The sequence below is a fragment of the Petaurus breviceps genome, unplaced genomic scaffold (genome assembly GCF_028583685.1).
Source record: "Petaurus breviceps papuanus isolate PSGF00001 unplaced genomic scaffold, PetGlider_PUasm1.0 90667, whole genome shotgun sequence".
Lineage (NCBI taxonomy): Eukaryota > Metazoa > Chordata > Mammalia > Diprotodontia > Petauridae > Petaurus > Petaurus breviceps.
The window spans coordinates 8,988,401-9,015,514 of NW_027187302.1; the positions used below are offsets into that span (position 1 = coordinate 8,988,401).

The 27,114-nt window shown below is 34.9% G+C and overlaps 1 protein-coding gene across 2 annotated transcripts; it reads right to left on the minus strand.

Moving 5' to 3' along the window:
• Positions 1-309: 309 nt before the first annotated feature.
• On the minus strand, positions 310-24,373 carry MAP3K7 (mitogen-activated protein kinase kinase kinase 7). Of its 2 annotated transcripts, none has more exons than XM_069065160.1 (6): positions 23,021-24,373; positions 22,705-22,769; positions 14,620-14,725; positions 6,740-6,801; positions 5,913-6,028; positions 310-3,378 (listed from the first exon to the last, which is right to left on the minus strand). In XM_069065160.1, exons 1-6 carry the CDS (start codon positions 23,061-23,063, stop codon positions 3,198-3,200), a joined length of 573 nt encoding a protein of 190 aa, XP_068921261.1. In that variant the 5' UTR covers positions 23,064-24,373; the 3' UTR covers positions 310-3,197. The 2 variants fall into 2 exon arrangements, with proteins under 2 accessions (XP_068921261.1, XP_068921260.1); XM_069065159.1 differs by having other exon boundaries at positions 22,705-22,772.
• Positions 24,374-27,114: the final 2,741 nt, after the last annotated feature.

Below are 27,114 nucleotides of genomic sequence, written 5' to 3' on the forward strand. Positions count from 1 at the left end.
TTGTAGCAGAAAGCCACACAGCTCATTCCTATATCTTATGAAATCATTTGCCATTTTATATACAAGTTTTGAATTATAATCTTCAATTTTTCATCAAAAAACAAAAATAAATCTAAAAAAAGCATTTTGGGGGGATTAGAATCACACAGAATACAGAAGAATATTGGCATTACACAATATCTTACATAAAAATTCTGAATGATACAAGTAAAAGTCATCAACTTTTTAAGGCAGAAAACAAAGAGGTGACAAGTCAGAATTTAAAAGGGGGCAAGAGAGAGAAGAGAAAAAAAATAGATGCTTCACCTCTATGAATATATGGAGGGATAACTTTAATTAGGAACATAAGAGTAACATGAAAACTAGTCAACACACCAAAATATCTTAACAAAAAAGACAAGTACAACATTTGTAAACAATTGTATAACAAAAGCCTTCAGAACATGCTAATGGTGCTATAAGGAAAATACTGGTGATTGATTTTTATTTGACTCCAAAAAGTCATTGCTACTGCATAGATCTCAGAGGAAACAAAATATTTTTCTTCACAGGTCTTTTTAAGGTAGGCAAATGTTACATAGGTAGATTGATTTAGTAATCAAGTTGGTAGATCACCTAGAATTCTTGCATTCCTTCCTTCTCAACCCCATCTGTCTATGATGGTCAAGGCAAGAAGGAAAAACGTAGAATTAATCAAATTTGACTTCTTGATAAAACTGTTTAGGAGGTTGAAGAAATTGGTTAACATGAAGTTTGGGGATTTTCTAGGGATTCAAATGATTCATGCCATCTATCCCTGTCCCTATTACCAAGGATATTAGTCACTGTCTTTACTCCCTTGTTAGAAAAATAAAAACTAAACAAAAAATGAACACACATAACTTTAGACTGGCAATACAAACTACTTAAAAACTAAACAAGTTGAATTTCACTCAAAGTATAGGAGAACTACAGTACTTAAAATACGAGTTGACTGTAAACAAAGAAGCAACTGCTCTAAATGGCCATGTGAACTATGTACCATGTCCTCAAACTAGCATGACCTTCACATAAGCTAAAGAACTTCTATTTCCCCTTTTATATATGGGTAGTGACAGCAATAACCAGTTGATATCCTGAGATATGATCTGACATCTGCAATTATTAACCATGCAGGTGAAATCATGCCTTCACATCCATGCTGCTATGCATCATGCTTTCAAACATGTTATGAAAATCACTGATCATAGACTGAGTCCATTTCAGTAGATTGACAGATGTACAAAAGCAGCTCTGCTTTGGATAACTGTGCTATTCATAATTCTACAGTTATTTTCTCTGCCAATTATGTTTTGCTATAAATATGTGCGCCCTTAAGTTGATCCCAATATCAGTTTCAGCTAGCTAATCAAATTATTTGGGAATGATAACCCTCCCTTTATTTAAAAAAAAAAGAAGAAAATTTTAACTTCCAGAGACTTCCCAATAATAGATTTAAGCTAAAAATGACAATCTTTAGTAACAAATCATCCTTCATCTTTATAATACCTATTATCTCTCATGTACAAATAAATGCCTGTGCACATAAACACACATGTACACACAAAAACACATACCATGAAGCTCAGTGGGAAGAGAAAATGGAAGAAAAAAAGTCCTTTTTATGACTCATATTTTAATCAACAGTTCTAATATTAAGACTAAATGCTCATCTGAAATACACCCAAAGAACTAAACACCCCCCATAAAAGTTTCAATTATCTTTTTGGCATTTTGATGACACAGCAACCTGTTATTTTAAAAATTTTCTCCTCAGAAAATATAAATGCTTTCAAAATTTGAGAATAACATCTTATCCACTGAGACTGATTTTATGCCAGCTGAAAAGATATTACTAGGCTATAGAAATTCTAAGTGCTCCATGATCTTTTATTACTACTTTAAAGTTATTTCTATCCACATGATTGTGGGAAATGAAGGATAAACACACACACACACAGGCACACACACACATACTCTCTCTCACTCTTATTCCATTTCTAGCTGATGAAGTGTGGTTCCTTTTCTCTTCAGGCAAAGAGGCAGTGGCAGACATTCACTCTAGGATAGGCTTGCTTGGAGGAGGCATTAGTCACATCACTGGAATACAGAGTGCGTCTGATGATTTGATGTTTTTCGTTTTTACTTCCTGACTTGACCCTCCTGATTTTCTAGCTTTTATTTCTTATTTAGTGGATTCCTTTTCTTGACCAAATCCAAGTCTTTCAAGTCAGAACAACTCATTGCATCTGTGAGGAATTTTGTTTCTTTTTCCATAGTTTTTTGAATACGAAGCCATAAAACCAGGCAAATATTACTGTGGAAGGAATGATCATTTAAGATGGATCATTTTCATTAGCCTTTTAGTTCCATTTAAGAGATATGAGAGGCACAAAATTCTAAGATTTCAACCCATGCATACACACAATCATACTTAATTAAAAACATTTAAAAAAGAGAGAGACATTTTACTTACTGTATCGCCATCAAATTGCAGTTCAGTAAGACAAGGTCAAACTGCTCCTTTTCTAAAATGAAGCAATAGCTGTTTACTTATCTCCAAAAATCTTAACGGAAGTAAATCACTAAGGCATGGGTATTGGCATCAGATTACCTTCCATTTTACGTCATCTCTATGGGTCAAATGTCTCTGCAATGTCTCACAAATTATTCTAGGAAAGCACTTTGTCTCTAAACTTGGGACATGCTTCTTTTCATCTAAAAGTGATATTTTGAATTTGCTTGAGATGAGATACAAGAACAAAACTATTCTCCAAGTTTTTGTTTTGTTCTTACTGAGGTAACATCCTAATATGAAAACCAAGACGATCTTGCATATAGCAGCCATTTTAACCCACTTCCTCTCTCTGTCAGGCTAGCCTTGACCCAATAAGCATGCATGCACAGTCATGGTTCACTGTATCTGCCTTAAAGCTAAGTTCTGCTGCTTATTCAAGTCAGGGATGTCCCATGTTATTCAACAGGACTGTTGAACTGCATGTCCATCAGAAGAATAAGAAAATAAAAGATGTAACAAATGCAGCAAATATAGGGAGTAGGCATTCAGAACACATCAAGAAGCCAAACACTCATGAATTGTAAGTATTAATGGTTTCCCCTCCCCCCTCAAAAAAAAAAGTCTTTCTGTGCATGATTTTCAAATCCCAAGTCCCAGGGAATCATGAAGTGCCTTGTCGTTTTTGTTGTTGACTTCTGATGACCTCTAACTGTTTTTTGCATTGCTGGTAGTATGTGGAAAGACTTTTGTTTTCATCTAAAAGCTTTTTATGTTCTTGTACCAGACGAGATGTATTTTGCTGGTCTTTTTCATCCTGGTCCAGTTCTGCAACTAGTTCTTGCCTAAAAATTATACCACATAATAAAATGTTAATTATGATGAAAGAATTTATATAGTATTTGTTGCTAACGGGTAGTTTAAGTAACTAAAACTTTAATTCTGGTCCATTATGTATGCCAAGCAGAATGTTCAAATAATATAATCATAATATAGTGGGATGGAAAGTATCTTCTAAAACTATTTCATCATTTCATAATCCTAATATAACTACATAAATAACACAATCCTTTCTTAAATAGCTGAACTTCTACAATTACAGGATTTAGGGATGATAAAAGTGAGGCACAACAACAACTAAAACAGCAATAAAAATTGGTATATCATGTCTGATCAACCTTACTACCTCCTATATCCTTTGTTCATCCAGTCGGGGAAAGAGTGGCCGAGGTAAAGTTATTTCTTGTGGTACCAGGGGGAGAGGAGAATAGAGTGCTTGGCTTTATCATACAAATTCTACTTCAATATTCATGCTATGAAGTCACAATCATATTTAACTATATGCAACTCAGCCAAAGATGTAGATAAGACAGTTCCAGCCATTTAATTGAAATAGATGTTATCTAACATAAATCCCTTTCCTGTTTTAGAATATACTACTTTGCTGGAAACACTGGGCATACTTTGGATTATTACATGTAAGCCCCCATAATAACACATTTGGATAATATTACTTGGTTCTGTATATATTTTCAGAAAAGATCTAATCATAGACCTTGACAGAGAGTAGGCCTAGAGAGTTTGTTTTTATTGAAATCTTCTAAAATTGAGGGACTTTAGTGTTAACTTAGAAAATGAGTATGTCAAAAATGGACTTTTTTGAGAACAATTGCTATAAAAATTCTCAAGTAGAATAAGTTTTTTAAAAAAAGAATTCAAAATGAAAACATCAAGTATTTAAACCTGGTAAAATATCTTGCCTTTCTTGTTTAGAATTTTTCTCAATGGTTCCCCCTGCATGAAAAATTTACTTAATTTGGTAACTTTAAAAGTGTCAACAAAATTATAAACATCAAGTGTCAGCAGTTTCATTACCCTGAATTAAAATTTCTAGAATGGTTCATCTTGTATTTAACCCCACCTTCAACTAGCAATACTTTGTTCAAATATTTTTTCTATAAAAACTACACCAGTTTAGTATGCCAGTGGGTAATAACTTTTATATATAATAATAATTATCAAAATTCAGAGAGACCCAACCCTCAAAATAAAAAGTTATTTCACTTCATTGTGACAGTATTCTACAGTTTCTAGTTCATTACTATACCAAAACTGAGACAGTTAACACTAATTTTCAGCATATTTCTTCAGTTAATATTTCTTCCTCTGGGATTTCATTTTAGTGACCATCTACACCAATTCGGTTATGATTAAACATGCATTTCCTGAGGGTCAAGTTAAAGACTAAGAAGAATACAACTGTGGAAATTAGACATTAGAAATGTCTAAAATGGAAAAGAAGTACAAAAGAAAAAATATGGGAACTGAACTTGATTTGGGTTGAACAAGTATACTTATGGGCATGCTGTAATTTCAGAATAATATGACTTTCCTAAATTTATGCTGGAGGGTTATTTTTTCTTAAAACATTTCTGTGAATATTACACTTTTAAAATAATAGAATAAAGGAGAGGCACTGTAGCAAAGTATATAGAAATGATGGCTTTAGAGTCCGGAACACCTGTGTTAAAAAATCTTGCCTCTAACACCAGCTGTGTTACCTGGGGAAGTTATCTAACCTCTCAGCACCACAGGCCAGAGGAGCCCAACATGCAACATGCAACACACAACGTTCCCAAGAGAGGCCCAAACCAGATTAAAATATAACTGGGAAATATTTAACAAAATAAAAAAAATAATAAAATACAGATAATGTTAATATGTAATTTTCTAGGTCAATGTGCATCCTCAGGGATCTTTATGTATAGTTCACTGTTTTTACAGCACTGCCCTATGCATTCTTCTAAGACTATAAAATCACAGTGCAGATGCTGATCTGCATTGGAAGAAGCAATTTCCTCCCTAGGAGTTCTTTAACGCAATAAAATCACAAATCTGGTCCTGAAAATCATCATCATCCTAGTAATAATAATAAAATATTAAGTATGAGTCACCTGAAATAGTTTACTTACATGAGAAAATCTTTTTGTGTGATTAAGTCATTCAGTGGTATTTTAACTTTAAAAGTTTTAAGTGTAGGAAACAAGAATTTTAATAGCACTGATCCATCTCCCTTAGTACTAAAAACGGTACATATATATGTGTGTGTGTGTGTATATATATATATATATGTGAATAAAAGCAATCCAAAGGGCTCATTTAGAGATACAGTGACCTCTACAAGTCGTCAGCAGTATATTTAAACTTTGGAATATGGATATCAATGCGGGATTGAGGTTAGGAACAAAGTTATTCATTCTTATGATATGTTAAATATTTTTTTGCAAAAAATAATACCCTAAATTTTCAACATGTTTAAAAAACATGTTAAAAATCTCTATGCATAAAAATTGACATGGTTGATGAAGAATTTACTTACTTTCTCTGCAAAAGTAATGCTATTTCTGTTTGAACTTTCATATATTCTTGGGCCATTTTACAATGCTGTTCAAACACAGCCATGGATTCTTTGGAGTTTGGGCACGGTGCTAGTGGCTGAAAATAAATCAGACATGTTAAAACATAATCAAATGAAATCTCATTATCTAATCTAGCTAGTTGGACTGTGACTGTAATATATTTATCCAGTACCAGGTTGCACAAACCAGTAAGCTTTTAAAAATAAGTGTTAAACCATGTCCTGGAAAATCTCAGTGCACTCTTGCCAGGGTTAACTCAGAACTTAAATTTACACTTGCTGTTTTAACACTTTCTTTGTTACACAGAACCATGACTAAAGCTCTCTTAGCTAAGGGTATTAAATTTCAGGTTGCCAAATTATTTGTATTATACCAAAAGATGTTTATAGCTCACATAATCACATGCAGAGGCACTGAACCTTGTTATTATTTATATATTCAGTCACTATTAACATCAAAATGGATTGCAGAGTGTGTCAAATAATAAAGAAGTAACTCACCTAACTGCTATGTTTTAATGTTCTGATCTTAAAGAATAAAAATGGTATGCTAAATAGTGGTGAATAAAGATATAAGTCCCTTAAAATAAAAAAATGAAATATAAGAACATATCAATCTGAACATTTCTCATTTGATTGCCTAAATTAAAAAGCAATTTAATATAACTTTATTCAAAAGCAAAAACAGACCAGTTGTCATCTCTAAACAGAACACAGTTGTCATCTCTATAGAGAAATTATTTTTAGTAAGAGTTAAAGTTAAAGAGTATTCAGCAAGGAAATGTTACCTGTAGTTGGTGATCCAGTGTAAGGTAGGCCATTGGGATGGAGTTATCTGATCCATTAGTATCTAGAATTCAAGAATTCACATTTTTAAAAAACTTTATGACAGAGATAATTACATAAAGAAAATGAGAAGTATTCTTGGGATTTTATAATTTTCCATATGAGATAAGGTAATGTTAATAATTATCCAAAATGACTGTAAATTAAAAAAAACCTGACCATACTAGAATGGCCAATAAAGTGTTTATATAATGCAAAGTAAAATGAGAAATGGATTTTATCATGTTTTTCTTAAAACCATGCTCTGTTACCCTAGCATTAAACCGGCTGACAACTACAGCACTATTAGGAGCCCGGGACCATCACACCAAGATGAAACAGAACTCCATACAATTTATTTTAATCAAAGATTCTTCCTTTTGGTAAAGACTTGACAACTGGATGTTTTAAACTCTGGTTCAAACAAGTCCTACCTAGCCAAATCCTATCTCCACTCATTTCCTCTTTATATACTTAAGGTTATGCCTTACACAGTGAACTAACTAGTTAATTTGGTTGCATTAATCCTCTAGTTAGTTCTGCTAAAACAGTCTGAATGTACTGGGGGAAAGCATAGTGGGATGACACTGGAAATTTTAACAGCACTTCCCATTATTCTTCCTTAGTTGTTACCAGAGGACAAAATGGTGAGCTGCTAGCATTTTCCTGATTAGGACTCCCCAAGGAATGCTAGAAATGAAGACAAAGACAGCTGAGACACAGTATTCAATCTATACAGACAAGTTCATGGCTCAGTGACCTGATTTGCTGCTTCCTACTGTATTCATCTTGCCTTTCTATTATCTAAAGAGTTCTTTAGCTGTGATGAGACATTTTTACAGATTTCATATGCAATCCACTTTTCTGTTCTTCTTTGTATATTGAAATGCTTATGTTTGTTGGGGTTTAAGTTTATAATAAACAAGAAAATTTATATTTTTTAAAAAAAGTTTTTAGCAAATAAGGTAAAAACTACCAAAATCAGACTAAGCTGGGGGGAAGAGGAGAGGGTAGAAGAAGGGAAACTGAAGGCAAAGAAAGCTAGTCTGAATTGGCCTACATTTATAGACCCCTTTAAAAAAAGGCATCTTATTCCTTTTATATACATCCCAATCCGTAATAGGCTACAGAGTATTACTGCTTTGCAGAGGTCTACAAGGAAATTGCTTTAATAAAAAGATATGAATAATTAGTATGTGTTTCTAAAATGCTTTAGTACTTGAATCAAACAGTTGTTTTGAATATCTACTTTACATATTTAGTCCAGGCAAGGGAAACTTGAGACCTGGAGCTTAGTTTCAACTGGCTGATTTGCCTTCCTATTGGGCAAGAAGTATTTCAATTACACCTACAGTTGTACAAGCAAAACATGTTTAGTTTTCAGTAATACAACAAACAGTTGGAGAGACACAGTAGTGTTGCTGGTTAGAGTTGGCCTTGACACCAGGAAGCTTGGGGTTCAAGTCCTGCCTTTGACTTAGTTTGTCTGTGTGACCCTAGACAAGTCACTTGATATCTAGTGCTTTGGGCCAGTGGTAACAAACTCAAAGGGAAAATGGATCTGTCACATACTGATTTAGAAAACCACAAATTAACATTGTTCTATTTTTAAATACTCCTGATTACATTTTAGTCTGGTTTTGGCAGCACTGGAAGTTTTGTGGACTTCACAGGCCAGCAAGTCTGATACCTCTGCTCTGGGCAACTAAGACTCTGAGGTGTCCACCAGCATTGGTAGTGAGATGTTTTTTTTTTTTTCTCACTTGGGATTTTCAATACTACTGAAATAACTGGTTCAGTTCTTATCTCAATCCCTAAGATATTGTCCTGATAATAGTTATGTTATTCCATGAACAATGTTGATCTCTCTACTGCCTACTACAGCAAGTCTAAATTCCTCTGTCTGCCTTTTGAGTATGTTTGTGATCTGGTTCTGCTCTACCCAGATATCTAATTTAATTTACTATTGCTCTCCAACTCTCTACTTTAGCCAGGCTCTCTTCTCAGTCTTTCTCCTCACCTCTGATTTTGTTATCTGCCTATCTCCAAGTCACCCCCCCAATTTTCTTACTGACTGGCCAATGGTCTTCCTCTCCAACCTATTCACTTCCACCCTCAGGGACTTCAGTATTCATACTCATGATCCCTCTAATTACATCATTTATCTTTCCAATATTAACAACCTTGTCCTACCCTGTTTTGGTGAAACTGGCTTGGTCAAATATTAGACCTCACTCACTAGGTGAGTTATTCCACTCTGCAGAAATCTGAACTTTTAAATTCCATTCTCATTCTATCCTGATGCCTTTCCCATGCCCTTAGTCACACTAAATCAACTACTTACCCATGTCTTCTGGGATCCTTTTATTGCCTCTCTCAGTTGATCATTCCTACTTGGCTTTAATCACCTCCATACCTAGCCTTGATTACATGATCAGGTACTTTTTAATGTTTTTGTGGCAACCACAAAAATCACTTATGTTGATCTGAAAAACTTCCTCTCTGGGTTACCCTCCTCATACAATTTTTTCCCCCTGCTTTTGCTCAGGGCCTTTTGAGCTTCACTGGAGACATTAAATCTAGAAATCAGGCTGATTTAAAAATTTATTGGTACGTAAACTTCAGTGCAAACCTTTGTTGTGACTCTACAATCCTTCTATCTTTATCTGACTCCCTATCCTTTGTCCTGAACTGCCCCTCCTGCCCTTGCCCCTACCACTGAGTCTTCATCTTCCATATTTACAGCAGAAATCAAAGCTGTTCAGTGAGAATGCTGGAGCAATCTAATATAAACTTCCTCAGCTCTCCCCTATTCCCCAAACCTCAGGCTCTTCACATCTACTCTTTCCTGTGGTAAGAGAAGGGACATTCTTCCTCCTCACTAACACTAATCCTTCAACCCACAACCTGGATCCCATTCCCTCCTGACTTTCAAGTATGAAGGCCTTCCCTGAATCCAGTCTCTCATTTCACTCAGACCTCAGGGAACACTTTGCTACTAATGCATTTTTCCTATCATATTGTTTACAGCTCTCTAAACCTAACATCTCTTTCAGTATGTATGACACAGGGCTCTGCATATAGTAGGCACTTAAATGAAACCAATCATTTCCATCTCTGTGCTTTTACTTATGTTCTTTCCCTTCGGCTTTCACTGATACCTCCTTTCTCTGAATCCTTCTAGCACTTACAGTCTACGTTATAGCATTAACACCTGATTGTATATCGTCATACACTGCTCTTGGTACCCCCAAATACATTTTAACTTAGAGACTATGTTTTGTACTTCTGCATTAACTGAAATGCCTAAGGGAGTAATGAACGTATTTTTTAAAAAATGCCTTTTCATCTCAATATCAGAAGTCTCTTTCATTCTTCTCTCTTTGTGTATTTCTTTCTCACTTTTTTCTACTCTTTCCAACTTAATTATCCTGTAATACAGGGTTCTTTAGCTGCTGCATTTATCAAAAAAAGTTGCATGTTCCCCCTTCCTCAATGAAAAGAAAATGTTTCTCACTTGCAAAAATAACCTAGTAATATTTTTTTATTTCTGTGACATGCCATTTTCCCTGAAGTCAATGTCTCTCAATTAAAAAAAAGGGTTCTCTATCCTTATGACTTGTTATCTTGTTCATACAATTAATCTGTCGTGCAAGCTTTTAGAGACAAACTTTAATATTGTGAACAATTACAAATTTCAAATTACCATTCTGAATTCATGAGATTTTACAGTATTTACTTATTGCTTGACAATACTGACCAATAAAGGATGTAATAGCACAATTATAAAATGTCAAAAAGACAATGGCAATCTAGTTGATATTAATGAAATTCAATTTCTCCCACTCTAAGTGACATTTTTGATTACCGTTGGTTATCTCTGATACCATAGGCAAGAGCAGAGGGGCAAAAAAGCTATAAAGTAGAAAAAAAAATAGGGGTGAGGTCACTTTGTCCAGTAGAATTTTAACACTTTAATATAAGTTCACAACCTGCCACATGCTTGTCAAGCTAAGTGTTGGTTCATGCTGGGAAGGGAGACAAGGTTAAGCTAGATGTCAAAATTGGGAGCAAAGGTCAGTGTTGCAGGACAAAGAATTGGTAAGCTCTGGACAAGGTCTGGAAATTGCATCCCCTAGGTGTTACTTCCCACTGGAAGAACTTCTGAAACTCAACTGTATTGAATTTAACCCACACCGCAGAATTTTGTGTGTGTTACTGAGTGATATTTTCTGGCATGTAAAACAAGCATTTATAAAAATTTTCAGGTATTATGTGCTGAATTCTATGCAGAGCCTTAATTTGCCTGCTCCTAGGTCTTAGCTCTCCTAAGAGAGACATATACTGATAGCAAAGTCTTTCTTTATCTGAGGTCTGAGGAACTAAGCAGGAAGAGCTAGAATTTTGGAATGCACACATCTATGTTGCCACATGAAAAACATGCTTTCTAGTTTCTCTACTATTGCTGGAGGTTGAGGGAGCATCACTTTGCCACAGGTTGCTGATATATTTGGCACATGTAGTTAGTGGTAAATGTACTGGACCATCTTAGGCTGTGTTCTGCTAGGAGTGAAGAAGCTATCACTAAATTTAAACTAACTAAAACCAGTGAGCACTCCCATTGCTAAATATAGTGCTATCCTACATGACACACATGGGAAGAGAAGTGGCCCAGTTCAGTTTTAATTAAATTTTAAACATGATTAAAGCATGCCAAATATCTATTACCATATATGGATAGTAGTTTACTTTGTAAAGATGAATGAGAATGTGCTTGTGACTTGCAAACTCCCATTTATCATGTAGAAAAAATATGCTTGGTCTGGCATAAATTTTCAAATGGTCTAAGTTCTCTAAGGACACTTAAGCCCACAGATTTAGGACTAGAAGTGACCTGAGAGGTCATGTGGTTTAATCCTTTCATTTTAAAGGTGAGGAAACTGAGGCTCAAAGCGGGAGAGGGGCCTGCCTGAGATCACCCAGATGAAAGAAAGCGGCAGATGAAATTCTACCTCAAGTGTTCTGACTCCCAAACCAGCATTCTCTCTAGTGCTATGTGCCACTCAAGCTGCTTGTGTTTCCTTACTAGACATGACACAGTTACCAATTGTGCATCAAAATGTTCTGAAAACTATACAGTACTCTGTAGTGACGGGTATTAATATTCTTACTATTGTTCTTCATTTAAGACGATGTTGATAATGACATACCAGAACATTCTAAAACATGTCTTCTTTGCCTTAGGCCATAGTTAGCTTAGTTGTGACTGTGATATGATTTTACAGTTGTTTTTTAATGAAGCTACTTAATCACTTTTAAGTCCAATGGGACATGTTGATTTCAAAGCCTGTATTTGTGAACGTGTTCCCTGTGGGACAAAACTTCTTGTAGCCTATAAGGAGTACATTTTTTAAAATGTATCTCACAATGTATTAAATCTTTGGATTGGAAATGCTTCAGGATTCATGACCAAGAATGGAAGTAAATGGTTTTGTTTTTGTTTTTCGTTACATGGTAGGATTGCAATCATCATATTCTCAGCTGGAAGGCACTTTAAAGGCCAATACCCTCTCTTTACAGATGAGGGAAACAGGCTCAGAGAGATTAAGGTATTTGTCCACAGTCACACAGCCCAGTAAGTATCAGAGGCAGCATTTGAATGTAGGTCTCCTTGACTTCAATTTCAGTACTCTAACCATGACATCATTTAATTTATAGCCTTGCAGGGTAAGGGTCAAGATGACCTCCCCCCACTATATTAGTTTAGCAAATAAAGTAGCTAGTTAAACTATCCTAATTCTCTACTGCCATCAAGCAGAAGTGTGATGAGAAAGGAAAAATCACACACAAATATTATCTGAATGATATTTCTTTTACTGGAAACAAAACAAAACCTAATTACCAAAAACACCCAACCACTACCCACACCTATTCCTCAAATTATATACCTCCTATCAGGAAAATACCCAAACCTTGGAAAACAAAAATACAGAAGGCAAGCTTGTGTTCATAAATCCAGTTTTCCCTTTGACTACTGCAATGCTGCTGTTGTTGTGTTTGTCCTTTGTTCTTGAAGAGGCCCATGACATCAAGGAAATGATGACATGACTTGCAGTTGACTTGGATCTCAGTGAGGGAGGACTGTGTAGGGTCACTAGCCTTACTTTCTCCTCCAGAGCCATCTGGGTCCAGGGACCAGATATTCATCAGGATGACTAGAGGAGATGGCCCAGCATGCATCGGGAGACCCTTGCCCTTGTAGACTAAGGTCTTTTCAGGTTCTCATTTTGAGTGAATAGGCCTCTTTAAGAAATCATGGGGGTGGCCCCTTAAATCAAGAAAGAAAAAAAAAAAGCCTACGAGGGCCAAGGTCTCCCAATGCATCCTGGGCCATCTCCAGTCGTCTTGATGAGTATCTGGTCACTGGACCCAGATGGCTCTGGAGGTGAAAGTGAAGCTGGTGATCCTGCACAGCCCTCCCTCAGTCAAATCCAAGTTAACTGCAGGTCATGTTGTCATTTCCCTGATGTCATGGTCCTCTTTGAGAAAAAAGGACAAATAGAACCTGTGAGTAGCCTCAGCTCACCTCTCCATCCTTACCTGGGGGTACTTTGTTCAGGGGATGGTATATTTTGATGGCAAAAAACTGCCTTTTTTCCTTTGGGTTTACTGGCTACATTTCTTGATGAAAGACCAAGTCTTAAACACAATTAGCTCTGGAGCTTATAGATTGGACAATAGGTTCTTGCTCTCCTAACACAGAGTGAATGTAAATACTAAATAGTAACTATTTCTCTTTTGGCCAGGAAGCCTGATGGTCCTCCCCTTCCAATCTGATTCACTTTGACTACTGCTGAGGTATATGAGCCTTTTGGCTACTTGAACAATTTAAATATTATCTTGCCTTTGTAAAGATTTTATAAACTGATACTCTTCTTTCCCTTTAAAACTCACACTGTCTCATACCTTCACTATAATTTTAGAGGGCAACACTATCCTCCTTCAGGCTCACAACCTAGGAATTATTTTCAGCCCCTCACTTTCTCTCACCACCCTCCCATATACAATCTGTTGCCAAGGCCTGTTAATTTCACCTTTGAAATATCTCTCTTACACCTCTCTTTCTCCTCTACCTCTGCCACCCCAGTGCAGGCCCTCATCACCTCAAGCTTGGACTACTGCAAACAGCCTGCCTGCTAGTAAATCTGCCTGTCAAATTCTAATTTACCCTTTGTGCAGCCACCACAATAATTTTCCTAAAACATAGGTCAAATCATGTCATATCCCCTACTAAATAAAATGCACTGGCTCCTTTTTGCCTCCAGGATCAAATACAAAATGCTGTTTGGTATTAAAAGCCCTTCATAACCTAGCCCCCTCCTACTTTTGTAGTATTCTTACCCCTTACTCCCTACCATGTACTCTTTGATCCAGTAATACTAACCTCCTTGCCATCTGACAAACACGTCACTCCATCTCTTGGCTCTGGGCATTTTTTTTGGCTGTTCCCCAGTCCTGGAATGCTTTCCCTGCTCATCTCTGCCTACTGGCTTCCTTTAAAACCCAAATAAAATCCCAGCTTCTACAGGAAGCCTTTCCCACCCTTTCTTAATTCTAATGCCTTCCCTCTCTCACTTACTTTCTATTAATTTTGTTGTAAGTATCTGTTTGTTTGTTAGACTATAAGCTCTGTGTGGATAGGGACTATCATTTGACTCATTTCTTAGCAAAGTGGTACAGGGTAGGTACTAAATAAATGACTAATATCATTAACTGAACACAAATGTAAAATAGAGTCCCTTACATACAGCTTATTAAAAATTAAAAATAATCAACAAGTCACCTGTGGAATCATCAGGGGTCCAGGGATGGCTCCTTGTTGGCTTTTCAGAAGTTGGTCCTGAGGTAGTGATCATTCTGACACTAGGACTGGATGACCTACTACTCACCTGTACAGGAAGAAATGAACAGTCGTTAAAAATAAAAACCACGATTCTGAAAAAAGGATACCATTAACAATTCCAGGTAAAATCACTTATACAAAGAAGTATGATTGAGCTTTACAAGTGCTAATCAAAAGATTTTTAAAATTTTTTTGCTTGATGTGTGCAAGTGAAATAGTTTAAAACAGGTAGAAACAAAAAAAGAATGCAAGCAGGTGAAATGAAAATGTAGTAAGATGAGGTTCACAAGGGATTTGTGGTCCACCACAAATGTCAAAAGACTGGCAAATCTAAAACAGAAAGGCATACTTCACAGAATTTGTGATGCATTAGTATGTCACTGATGTTTTACCTCAGGTTCAGCACTACTGATTTAGTGCTGGAAGGGACCTTAAAGGTCAACTAGTACAACTCCCTTATTTTAAAAATAAGAAAACCAATGCCTGAAAGGAAGTTAATTGACTTGACCAAAATCACAAAGGTAATGCATAACAGAGCAAGGACCAGAATCCAGAAGCCCCCATTTCAAATCTAGTGCTCTTTCCAGTATACTATGTTACCTTAAATTAATAAAATAGAAACCAACATTTTCAGTTATTTCTGGTAGCATCTCCTACTTTGGCACTCCTCTCTGAAATAATGTTCCAAATAAATCAAGTCTAGGTATTCTGAAATAGATTCCAAGTCCTGCTTAGTTTTTTAAAAAAATTATTAAAGGTCTTAGTGACTAATGGAGAATGCTGTATTGATTTGATTACAGTTTTATCTTTTCCAACAGATGCTCACATCCATCCATCCACCCACCCATCCACCCATCCATCCATCCATCCATCCATCCATCCATCCATCCATCCATCCATCCATCTACTAATCATCTATCTGTTTGGCAGGATTTCCAGTATTTTACTGAAGGGAAATCAGGCAACTGCTCAAAAGTATTAAGAATCAGTCCAATTTACACTATAGAATTTTTTAAAGAGAAGAATATAGGAACAAATATTTATGGCCCATGACAATGAGTGAAATGTATGATAGTAAACAATCAAAACAAAGGGAAAAACTCACAAAGAGGTTCAGAAAATATTCACTGGAAATATGTGAATGGATGAAGATGGAGAGAACTCTTAAAAGGTGTTCAAACCTAGTAAGGCTAATAATCCTACAATTCAATACTTAACATAAACCATTATACTTCTGAAGTTTAAGGCCATTTCGAAAATAAATTTTCCTACTTAAGAATTTTTTTTCAACCTCTCATCTGCCTCAGGACCTGTCTCCTTCAGATTACCCACACAGTTGTTCTCCTTTAGACTTCCTACATCTATGAAACTAGGGAATGAAGCTGATATTTTTGTCACCAGTTTCCAATTTTGTCTTTACTAATTTAAGACCACAGGAAAGGTTTTAACAAGTTAAACCTCAATCCATAAATTGCCAAAGGATTCTTTATACTTGAAAAGATTCATTACTCGATGAATAACATGATGCTGCTTCAATGAGTTGGATATGAAGGCTAACAGTAAATTTCAATTAAAACAAATCAACTCAGTAACTTCTACATTTTAAAAATAAGTGAAAGGTAGGAAGATCTATAAATGATAAATTTGACACCTGTTTAATCTTTTATTTGAAAATCCAATTGGTTTGTGCTTAAATTTGGGTCATTTTTAAACAAAGAAAGCAAATAATTAAAAAACAGAAGTAGTTTTCATAACATCAAAGACTTCAAAGCATTAAAAATAGTTCAAAAAGGTTACAAAGCATCTAAAACATTTAAAAAATGAGTACTTGACTCATAAGGTAGATAATTTGATTTACCATAGAGAATGAATGTGACAAATATTTACTAGAGCAAAAATACTACATAGCAGTTTAGGGTGGCAAAAAAATATTAAACCAAATTTAAATTGCAGAAATAATTAGCACAGGCAGCCTTTTACCAGAGTTACTTTGCCCAGGATCAAATCTCTAGGTGTATAAAAAGAATCAGGAGTTATTTAAAAGATGTGAATGATGACTTTTGATTTCACTTTTAAAAGTGGGAACACATTTTGCAAAAGTTACTAAACTCTGCCTAGTGCTACCATTTAGGCTAACTTTCCAAGTAGCGTGGCCATTTGTTAAATGTGCAGCCTTGGGAAATACATTTAACATCTCTAAGCATCAATTTCCTCATCTGTAAAATAGTGGTTTTACTAGATAAAAATAGATAGTATTATACAATGCTTACTATGTGTCAGGTACTAAGCTAAGTGTTTTATAAAAACTATCTCATTTGATCCTTACGATCCAGAAGTAGGTGCTATTATTATTCCCATTATAGAGAGGAGGAAACCTAGGCAAACAATGACTTGCTCAAGTTCACACAGCTAGTAAATTTATGTAAAGCTGGATCTGAATTCAGTTCCTCCTGACTCTAGGTCCAGAACTTTATCTACATATGCCACCCAGTAGCCTCTAAGTTATGTTAAAATGATCTCTAAAATTTCTTTCAGATTTAATTCTCTTAATCTATGAAAACCCCTGGGTATCCCCTGTGATGCAATAGTATACAAGTAAAAAAATAATACTAAATATTGATTTACTGGGCTGCTCAATAAATGACTGCTCAATGAACATTCCAACCACACATAAAGCAGATGGCAGGGGAGGTGAGGTGAGGCAGATATCACCAATCAACAAAACAGTAAAATTTAGGAATCTGGATGACATGACCATACTTTCTCCATCTTGGGGGAAAAAAATAACAAAGGTAATTTATCCATATAAACTTATACATTACAACTAAAGCATTGTGTGTCTTCAACAAGGAACTTTCTCCATCAATGCAGATCTGTCCCTTCTCTACAATTCAGAGTGCTGAGAGAGTTGTTTGTGGACCCTGGGATCTTAAGGGACTTTCCCAGAGTCAAAGAGTTAGTGTACATCAGAGATGAGATTACTAACCCAAAGGTTTAACCTCAAAAGTAATTCTAACTTTTATTGCTCTGCTTCTTTAAACTGCAAACACCTTGGAAAATATGAAAATTTACTGTTCTTATGTAATTTTCTTATTTTACAGCAGAACAGGAACAGAATAGGAGATGACTTCTTAAAAAAAAAAATCAAATTACCTGAACCAATTACCTTTGTATTTAGTTTAAGAATGCTGGAAAGCTTAAAATTGCTCTCAACCCTTTCTGTATGTAGTTTTAGCTATAAAATAAACTATAGCATAGAAATATTCAGGTGCAGCAAGGTGGTGCAGTGGATGTCGAGCTAAGCCTGGAGTCAAGACTCATCTTCCTTAGTTCAAATCTGGCCTCAGACACTAGCTGTGTGACCCTGGGCAAGTCACTTAACCCCATTTGCCTCAGTCTCCTTATCTGTAAAATGAGCTAGAGAAGGGAATGGCAAAGCATTCCAGCATCTTTGCTAAGAAAACCATTTGAGAATGGGGCTATAAAGAGTTAAGACAGGTCTGAAAATAACTGAGTAGAATTATTCATCAACAACAAAAGATGATCCATGTCCCTTATTTATATACAGCAAATATAGCTTCTGTCTCTTTGTATAACAAGGAAAAACTATAATGCAGGGTCGTTCTTGGTGCCAGGCATCAATAAAATCTAGTGTACTTTAAATGTCATCTGTGACACTGATCTAAATGAATCAACTGATCAACAAGTCTTTATTAATCACCTACAATTTGTCAGGTACTCTGCTAGTTGCTGGGGATACAAAGATAATAAAACAAAAGAGAACAATCCCTGTTCTCAAGCAGCCTTCACTCTATGAGAGGAAACGATGTACATATATAAGTATATAAAGGCTAAATATAGGTGACATTCTGTGCTCCCTCCCCCATAGTAAATTTGCCTTGTTATAAACCTGGAAATAGCCATTAAAGTGTTGGTTTTCAGTGTCTACACCGTCCCCTCCCCCCAAAAGATCTAATTTTTGGACCAATTTGGTTCAGAGTATATTTGAACCAATTTGAAATGTATGGTTTATGTCACAGGGCAATGGAGTAGTAAAAATGGGGAGAACCGGGAGAGGTGAGGAGATAGAGGAAGATCCTGGAGAGAAATTTCTAGAATAGCTGCTTATCAAGAAAAGGATAAAACAAGGGCAATAGGTTAAAGGAGCAAGATACAAAAGATGAACTCGGTATGATAGGGGACATATAACCAGCAGGTGATACTATTTATAATAGATCTTCCATGATTTCGACCTATTTCTCTTCTATCTCTTTTTTTCCCTTCACTGTACAAAAGGCAGTTGGCTCATTTGACATGTCACACAGGGAGCCAGAACTACTAGTTTTCTAAGCTTCTCTAAAGACCAAGAAGTACTACACAGGTGATGGGACCTAGAGTTCCTCTCCTAATGTAAAAAGAGTTGGATGACGCATTCTCTGGCAATAAGAATAAAATCACTGAGCAAACAACTTTATTTTCACTGACAAATGGACCCCTGGAAAATCATGCCACCATTCCAGAAGGTGTGTGGAGGTAGTAAGTTTGTGTTTCCCGAAGTTATATTTATTACCTCAAAAAAATAAACATAGCAGTTGTCTCTTGCTTCTGTCTAGAGTAAATTGGCATTCTGTAAATTTACAGTTGCTTGGAAGATCATGTCCATGCCCCAAATACCATGTTATAGTATTTATTTCTTTTGTGAATGCTATTTCAAAGCTCAAAAAGATTATTCCTAGATTTATAGAGAACAATTCCCATTGACATCAGCGAGGGGGATGATTATAAAAGATAGCCTATACTTTACTGTGGAAAAAAAAATCTAAATTATTAATGGGGCCAGCCCAAAAAAGACTAGACACTTCATGTCAGAAGCCAAGGTTCTAATGGACACTAAAAGAGAACTAGGGATATTTTAGTTATCTTATTTATTATCTTATACTTATTTTCTAATTACTTTGTTTATATGATTTTCATCTCCCCAACCTACACACACACACACACACACACACACACACACTCACACTCATTCTCTCTCTCTCTCTCTCACACACACATACACACACACACTTACTTTCTGGTGGGAAGATAGATTCATATATTTCTCTTAGTCCCTAAGCATTAACATTGCCTATAGTGCCAGGCTTGTAACAATGTTCAACAAATACTTATTGAATTAATTTAAAATAACACAAAAATATTTTTAATGTGTATTGTGAAGACTCAACTCCTTATACAAACTTATTGAGGATATTTTTACATAAGGGTTTTCTACATCTCTTATTCCACATAAAACAGTTACTGAAAAACATTTTAGTTTTCAGGAAGGGAAACAGGCTATATCAAAACGGCTTTATTAAAGTCATACCTCATGTCACTGGTGAAGCTAGAACTAGAACCTGATTGATTTCTTTCTCTAGACAAATTTCATTTCCAGTATCACAGAATGACAGTATTAGTTATCCCAGCAAAATGCCTTGTACATAGTTGCTTAATAAATGTTTGCTGAATTTAATTGTGTTATTATGTCAGACTAATTGGTATATCAGATTTCCAGGTATTTTCTTTCTTTGATAATTATAATGAGCCATCTTCTTCTCTCTGTTCTGTGGAAAATAGGAATTCCATCACTAAGCCCTATGTTGCTAAATGCTAGGAGCCTATATTGTGAAGACGTAATATTTTTCTTGAGTAATAATACCACCCATGTCCCTAAGTCAAGGATCTGTGATGCTGTGGGTGTGGGAATGTCTTTCAGCTTTTCTGACGTTCCAAACCACGTATAATTTGGAAGATGTAAGTTCCAGAGAGTTGTCTGAGGCTTAACACAGCTTAAATGACTTGTGCGTCCTCTCACTGCGAGCAAGTATCAAAGATGGGTTTTGAATCTGGGTTTTTCTAACTCCGTATCTAGCAATTATGTCCTTATCTACATAAGGATCCAGAATATTTTTCTTGAATCTTATTTGATATAAAATTATGCAGAAAAAAGTATATTTAGTGCTTATATTACATGAAATGGACATCTTAAAGTCTACTTACAGAAAGCAGCCCAGGGAAACTAGAAGCTATGGGCTTTCTACAACCTACTTTAAATAGCTCATCTTGTCTGAATAAAATGCAAAAATTTTTAGAGTAGTTTATGACAATTCAACAAAACAGACTTTATATTCTATATATTCTGGTTTGGATATATTATGCTTTCAGACTTGAAGGTATTACATACAAATCAAGGAATGAGAAAGTAATCATAATGTTCAGTAGGATGTAACACACTAGTGGGAAAATTAATAAGGCTGAAAGAAGAGCACTAATCCAGAGCAATGCCATTACTCTTTAGTGTAAAGAAAAGAATTATAAGTCCCTTGTGAAATGAATGAAAGGAAGCATCACATTCTTAGTATAAGGAGTAACTCTTGGCTAGGAGGAGGATCATAATTGGGATATCAATGACAGTAGTAAAGAAAGTTTCAAAGCATGAGATCATCAAGCCTCTAGGAAGTTGGGCGAATGCCAGATGTCCAACTATTTGCTACTAATTGTAATTAATAAATACAATATTTGAGGTGGGAAAATAGGAGAAAGTTGAAAATCATCATAAAATTAAAAAATTTAACAATGAACAAAATGGCTAATTAGGTAGAAACAAAATTTAAAATTCACCAAAAACATGAAGTAAACCACATTATTAAGTATTTTGGGCAACCTTATTGTAGACCATAGTAATTTTAAAAACAAGTAAGATTTTTTTCAGTGAGAAGAGCAAAAAATCTGCAATCTTAACATTTTAGATTCTGTTTTTAAAATCTTTTCAGTTATGAAATGGAAGTTGAGTATATCTGTTACTTAAGTTTCCTAAATGGGTTGTGAGGTTTTGAGATCTTCTTTAATGATTGTAATGTACCTTCAACATTTAAAGGGCATTATAAAATTGAAAACTTAAAAATTCATTAAAAATGAATTACCATCTTAGAATAAAGGGCCCTAAAATATTGTTCAATAAGTAAATGCTTACATTGTATATGGCAGCCAATACTTAAGAATAATTTACATGAGTTGGAATTTTAAATTAGAATTGTAAAGTGGAATTTCTAATACTTCTCATGTATTTTATATGAATACAATCAGTCTAATCAAAATAAAAAATTAATTAAAAAGCTATCACAACCAAAACATATTACTTCTATAGAATGTGACATTAAATTATATGCAGAGTAATAAGTTAATATAAATAAGGAAAGTCAGAAACTTTGTGCCATTCATATATACACTAAGTAACTCCTATTACATAGGTAGCTGGGTCAAATAAGTGGTGCCTTTATTTTAGCCGATACAAAACTGACATCTGATAAACAATACAATTTCCTAGGTAAATTAGGAATGTGTAGCAATTAAGTAATAACACAGAAGAAAAAAGTGAATTAATGAAATTTTATCATTAACACTATGAAGAATATAAATCCTAACAGAGATAAAGAAATTTAAAGAGGGCTCAATTTTTAAAGTAATTTTTTTTGGGATTACAACTATGAATATATAATTTTGATAAGTGATGCCATATTAAACATGGTAGAATCTTCCAGGCATGCCAATGACTTCCTGGGAATGTCACTGCCTGTTTGAGCTACAAGATAGGAATAGTATCATTGGTTCATCTTACAGGGTAACAGTGAATTTATTAAATAACAATCATATATTTATATCAAGATTATGAGTGAAATTGCTCTAGTAGTTCATGTAAAACACTAAAAACATACTTCAAATATAAAGCTTAATTTATTTTATTTTCTGAGTTTACCTGGACTTTAATCTACCTGTCTTCATAAGATATTCTTCAAGTCAAAGTATGCTGCAACTATACCTTTTTTCTGTGCATTAAAGTTCAGGATCAAAAGAAATTGGTCCCAATTTCATGTCAAAAGTTATTTGAATTTACACACAAATTGTGTAAAATGTATCAGAAAATAACTTGTAGTCTTCTTCCATTTACTATTCTTCAAAGAACAGAGAGCTTAAGAATTGTCTTACCTGACTGGGTTCTGTTCCAGTAACACTCAAGTCTTGAATGGATCTACGCCTTGGCTGTCCGTTGCCTGCTAGAGAGAAAAAAAAAATAAAACTCACATCTATTTAGAAATAAAACAAGAGTACAGCAGGAAGTTGGACTGTAGATAAACCAAAGAGAGAAACAAAATAAAAAAAAAAGTATGACAGTTTGGGTGCAGAGGAAGAAAAAGGGAGAGAGGAAAAGAAGAGGAAAGGAGAAGAGACAGCTGCAATGTTTTAACTCAAAAAATGCTGGCCTGCAACAGAAAGTATACCCTAATACAATAACCACTCCTACCACATGAATAGCTGCTACTCTCTCTTCCACCATCTTCTGTCATGTGTTTAAATAGGATTAATGCTTGGGGGCTGGGGCTGATGACGGCATCTATTTCAAGGGCCTTACGTTATGCAAGACAGCTAAGCATGCTGTAAGACACTACTAGCTTTAACCTGTAGTCTTTTTGTTGTTGCTTTTTTTCCCCAAGTCCCACTATCTTTAGGCTTATCTTGCTTGCTTATATTAAGAAATATCCAAAATCAAATATTTGGTTCAATATTAGCCTTCATCAGAATTCAGGACTTCACACACAGTAGGTGCTTAATAAATGTGAACTGAATATAACATTTAAACTGTCTCGTTGTGAACAAAAATTTCCCCTCATTTTCCCATATAGCCAAACAACTACCCTCCCTTCTCCTATCAAATATTAATCTTGTTCTTGTGAATAGATTGTGATCTTTAAAGTTATACAATTAAAAAAAAATCCTACCAACTGATGAAAGAAAAACAAATCTTTAAAAACGGAATGAATTAAGCAATAATTTCACTGGGTAATTTTTTTTTTTTAGGAATAGGATTGTTTATATAGTATCTCCTAAGATGAGAGATCAGCTGTCCAAAAGGAAACACCAAAATGCTCTGAGTAACAGCTGACACAATGCTCTACATTCTTTTGACTTTGAAAGCTGCATTACGTAACTTTCCTACTAGCGGGCAGCACTCAGAAACATTCATTCTAGTACTTGTAACCCTCTGAGCACATACCATTCATATTCAGTGTTTCATAACCTACACATCACATTGATCTCCCCAACTCTGGCTCTAATTGGCGGCATAATTCAGTATACTTATTGCTCTCTGCATCACGAAGTACTTATCTGACACAAATTTAAATGAACCTTTAAAAATAATAATGCTTTTGTACATGAATATATTTAACTAAAATGACAACTCAAATTCTAGTGGTATGAAACTGAATTCTTACCTATATACTCTTTAAGAGAAGTATCTTTACATTAATCTGCATTTTCATTCAAAGATCCCAAAGCATTCAGCATTTTTAATATGAAAAAAACTAGTTCTAAGGAAATACTTAATAATGAAATTTAGTATACAATGGTATTAATGATAATACTGTCAATTCAATGTTTCTTGAGGACATAAATGATATTGTCCATGACTAAAAACAATTCGGACACATTTCATTCAACAATCCAATTCTAAAATTAGCTTGGATAAAACAAGCTCATAAAAGTGTCTGGGATTCTCATTTCATATTAGCAACATTTGTGAATCTAAGGAACCTAGTATATGTGTCCCTAAACTATTAGATCATCATTGCAATAAAAACAAAAACAAACTAACATATTCAGTTGGGGGGTGGGGTGGGAGGGAAGGAATAGGGAATCAAAACTTTTAAGGGAACAGGGTAAAGCAGAACCGAGAATCAAAGAGTGAATGCCTTTAAATGAGGAATTTTCAAGCTAGTAGGAAGAGCCAAAGCAAGCAGTACTGGGTGATGCATTTCAATTAGCATAACCATGGCAGAAACCATCTGGCAAATAGTTCATACAAAGCAAAAATGGATTGCAATCAACAAATACTTGTTGCTCCAATATTAAGCTTTAAGCCATAATTTGGAAATATGAATGTAACATAATCCATCTCCTGTTATCTCAAATGAAAATTACTAGGTCTGTTCCTAGGAAATTTTGATTGATTCTAATTTTTTTACCCTATAGAATGCTAATTAGGCAACTCACTAATTTTACATTTTTATATGGCTTCCTGAAATGTACATACCTACATTACACAAAGTATTTATTATAAAAGAACGACCAGAAACCTAGTAGAATGAGGTAGATGGGTTCCTGATCAACTAACTCTAATGATAATATGACTAACTCTAGTGATATGAATACCATGGCTAGTTTTGAAGTCACAACCGAACAGAGCTTTCTTAGTTAACCACAAGGCACATTTAACTTTAGAACCAACTAGACAGGTTAAGTATTTGGTTTGAAATGATAGGTGGGGAAAATATTTTCATGACCTGTCTCATATCACTGAATCTAATTCTCTGGGCAGTACTGTCATATAGAAAGAGATGGCTTTCGAAATCACCTGATTTATCTTTGGACCTGTTGAAAATGAACAAGTAGGCTTTACAAGGAACACTGCTTCCTTGGTCTAGGAATTGGAATTGAAGTTCCTGAAAAACTGATTCCTTACACTCTTGGCTCAGTAAGATCTCTTTCCCCCACCTTTCTCTCTTCTCTTGCTACTCATACTCCTTATCTTCCATCCAAATGGCCTCCCTACACCTGCTTTTAATAAAATTCTCTGCTCTTCATTTTGCATTCTCAGCTTTTACTATTCAAATTTCTGCTTTGTGATGAGATTCTCAGGATACCTTTCTTCACATACTAACAGTACTTCATATTGCATTATTACATCATTTATTATTCATAATTAGGCATTTCAATCTGTGTTCACCTTCAGATCCCCATTTAGTGCTTAGGCAGTTTTTGTGTTAACACAGGTAAAAATAGACTTTTTTTACAGGAAGGTATCACTTTGAACCTTTGCCTTTTAATGGACTCTAGAAAGATCAATGATATGATATTTGTAAAGCACTCAGCACAGCTGGCATACAGTGGAGCTCAATAAATTCTTGTTCCCTTCCTCAAAACTCCCTCTATGGAGGGTTGTCTTTCCAGGAGGTCCAGTTAAGGTCAATACCATCAGTCTGTCCTTTACCTTGTGCTCAAACTGTACTAAAAGTCTAGGAAGCAGAAAGAAATGAAGATTAAGGCTTATTTTTGATGTTTCAGCAATCACACCAGGTGACTTTCTAGCTATTGTTAATGTTAAAGATATCTTACATAGAATTTCCTATCAACTAGTTTATAAACCGCCCCCCCAACTTCATCTTAAAGGTCTTACCATTTTCCTCCTTTTAAATATCTACAGCATTTACAGAAATTTCCATATTTTTCCATTAGCAGCATTGTCTACAAAATATTCCATAGATGACAAGGCATTTGGCTGCATCTCCAACCATCATTGCAAAAACTGAGATTAGTGATGGTAGGATTTGATTTTACCCAAAACAAACCAAAAAAAGAATCCTGAATATCATTTAAAAAATCAGAATCATGGGATAAGAGGGAGGGGGAGGGGATGGGGAGGATAGAAGAGAGGACAGACTGGGGGAAGGGATAATCAGTATGCTTTCCATCTTGCAGGAGGGGGTAGGGGAGAGATGGGAAGAAAATTTGCAACTCAAAATCTTGTGGAAATGAATGTTGAAAACTAAAAATAAATAAAAACAAAACAAAACAAAACAGAACCAGTCTTTTTGTTGCACTAGGTTTGTCAATTTAAAGGAGATGAAGGATATGTACCTTTAGTTACCATGAAATTTAATTTTTAAAATATAAAAACATACATTATCCTGTTGTCTACTTATTAAACTCTAAGAGTATTTTACATGCATAAAGACAGCTATAATTTAAAGAACCCCTTCAAAATCCTGGAAAGCTATAGTTAAAAAAGAGATAACAGGAAGTAGTCAGACAAAATACCTTACAAAAAGGTTCCTGTATCAATCTGAATGAAATCTATAATTTATTTGGTCATTTCTGTGAGAACAAGATGTTGAGCATTATTGCTCATTAGAACATTAAATCACCAACATTTTTACTCAATTATTTTAGGCTCAGAAATTACAAAAGAGGTAGCAAAGTGCTACTATACCTCTTTTTAAATTTTTAAACTGAAGCACTTAAAAGCACTTCATCTATCCGCTTGATGAAGAATTTTCAAGAGCTTTTGTTGGTTGAGAGTGAAAGTGGAGGGGAAAAATTGTCTTAGATCAAGTTAATAACTCAACCCTGAGTTATGAATGTCAGGACCCTAAAATAACATCAACAGAATTGTTTAAGTATAAAATACCCTGTAAAAATAGCGACATTTTACAAAGAAATCAATCTGAGTACAAATTCTGGGCAATTAATATTATTACTAGAATAGTATGGATAGTTGAAGACTCCTGCTTCTTAAACAAATCTTTTAGAGATAATGATTGGTTCTGTTAAACAAAAAAA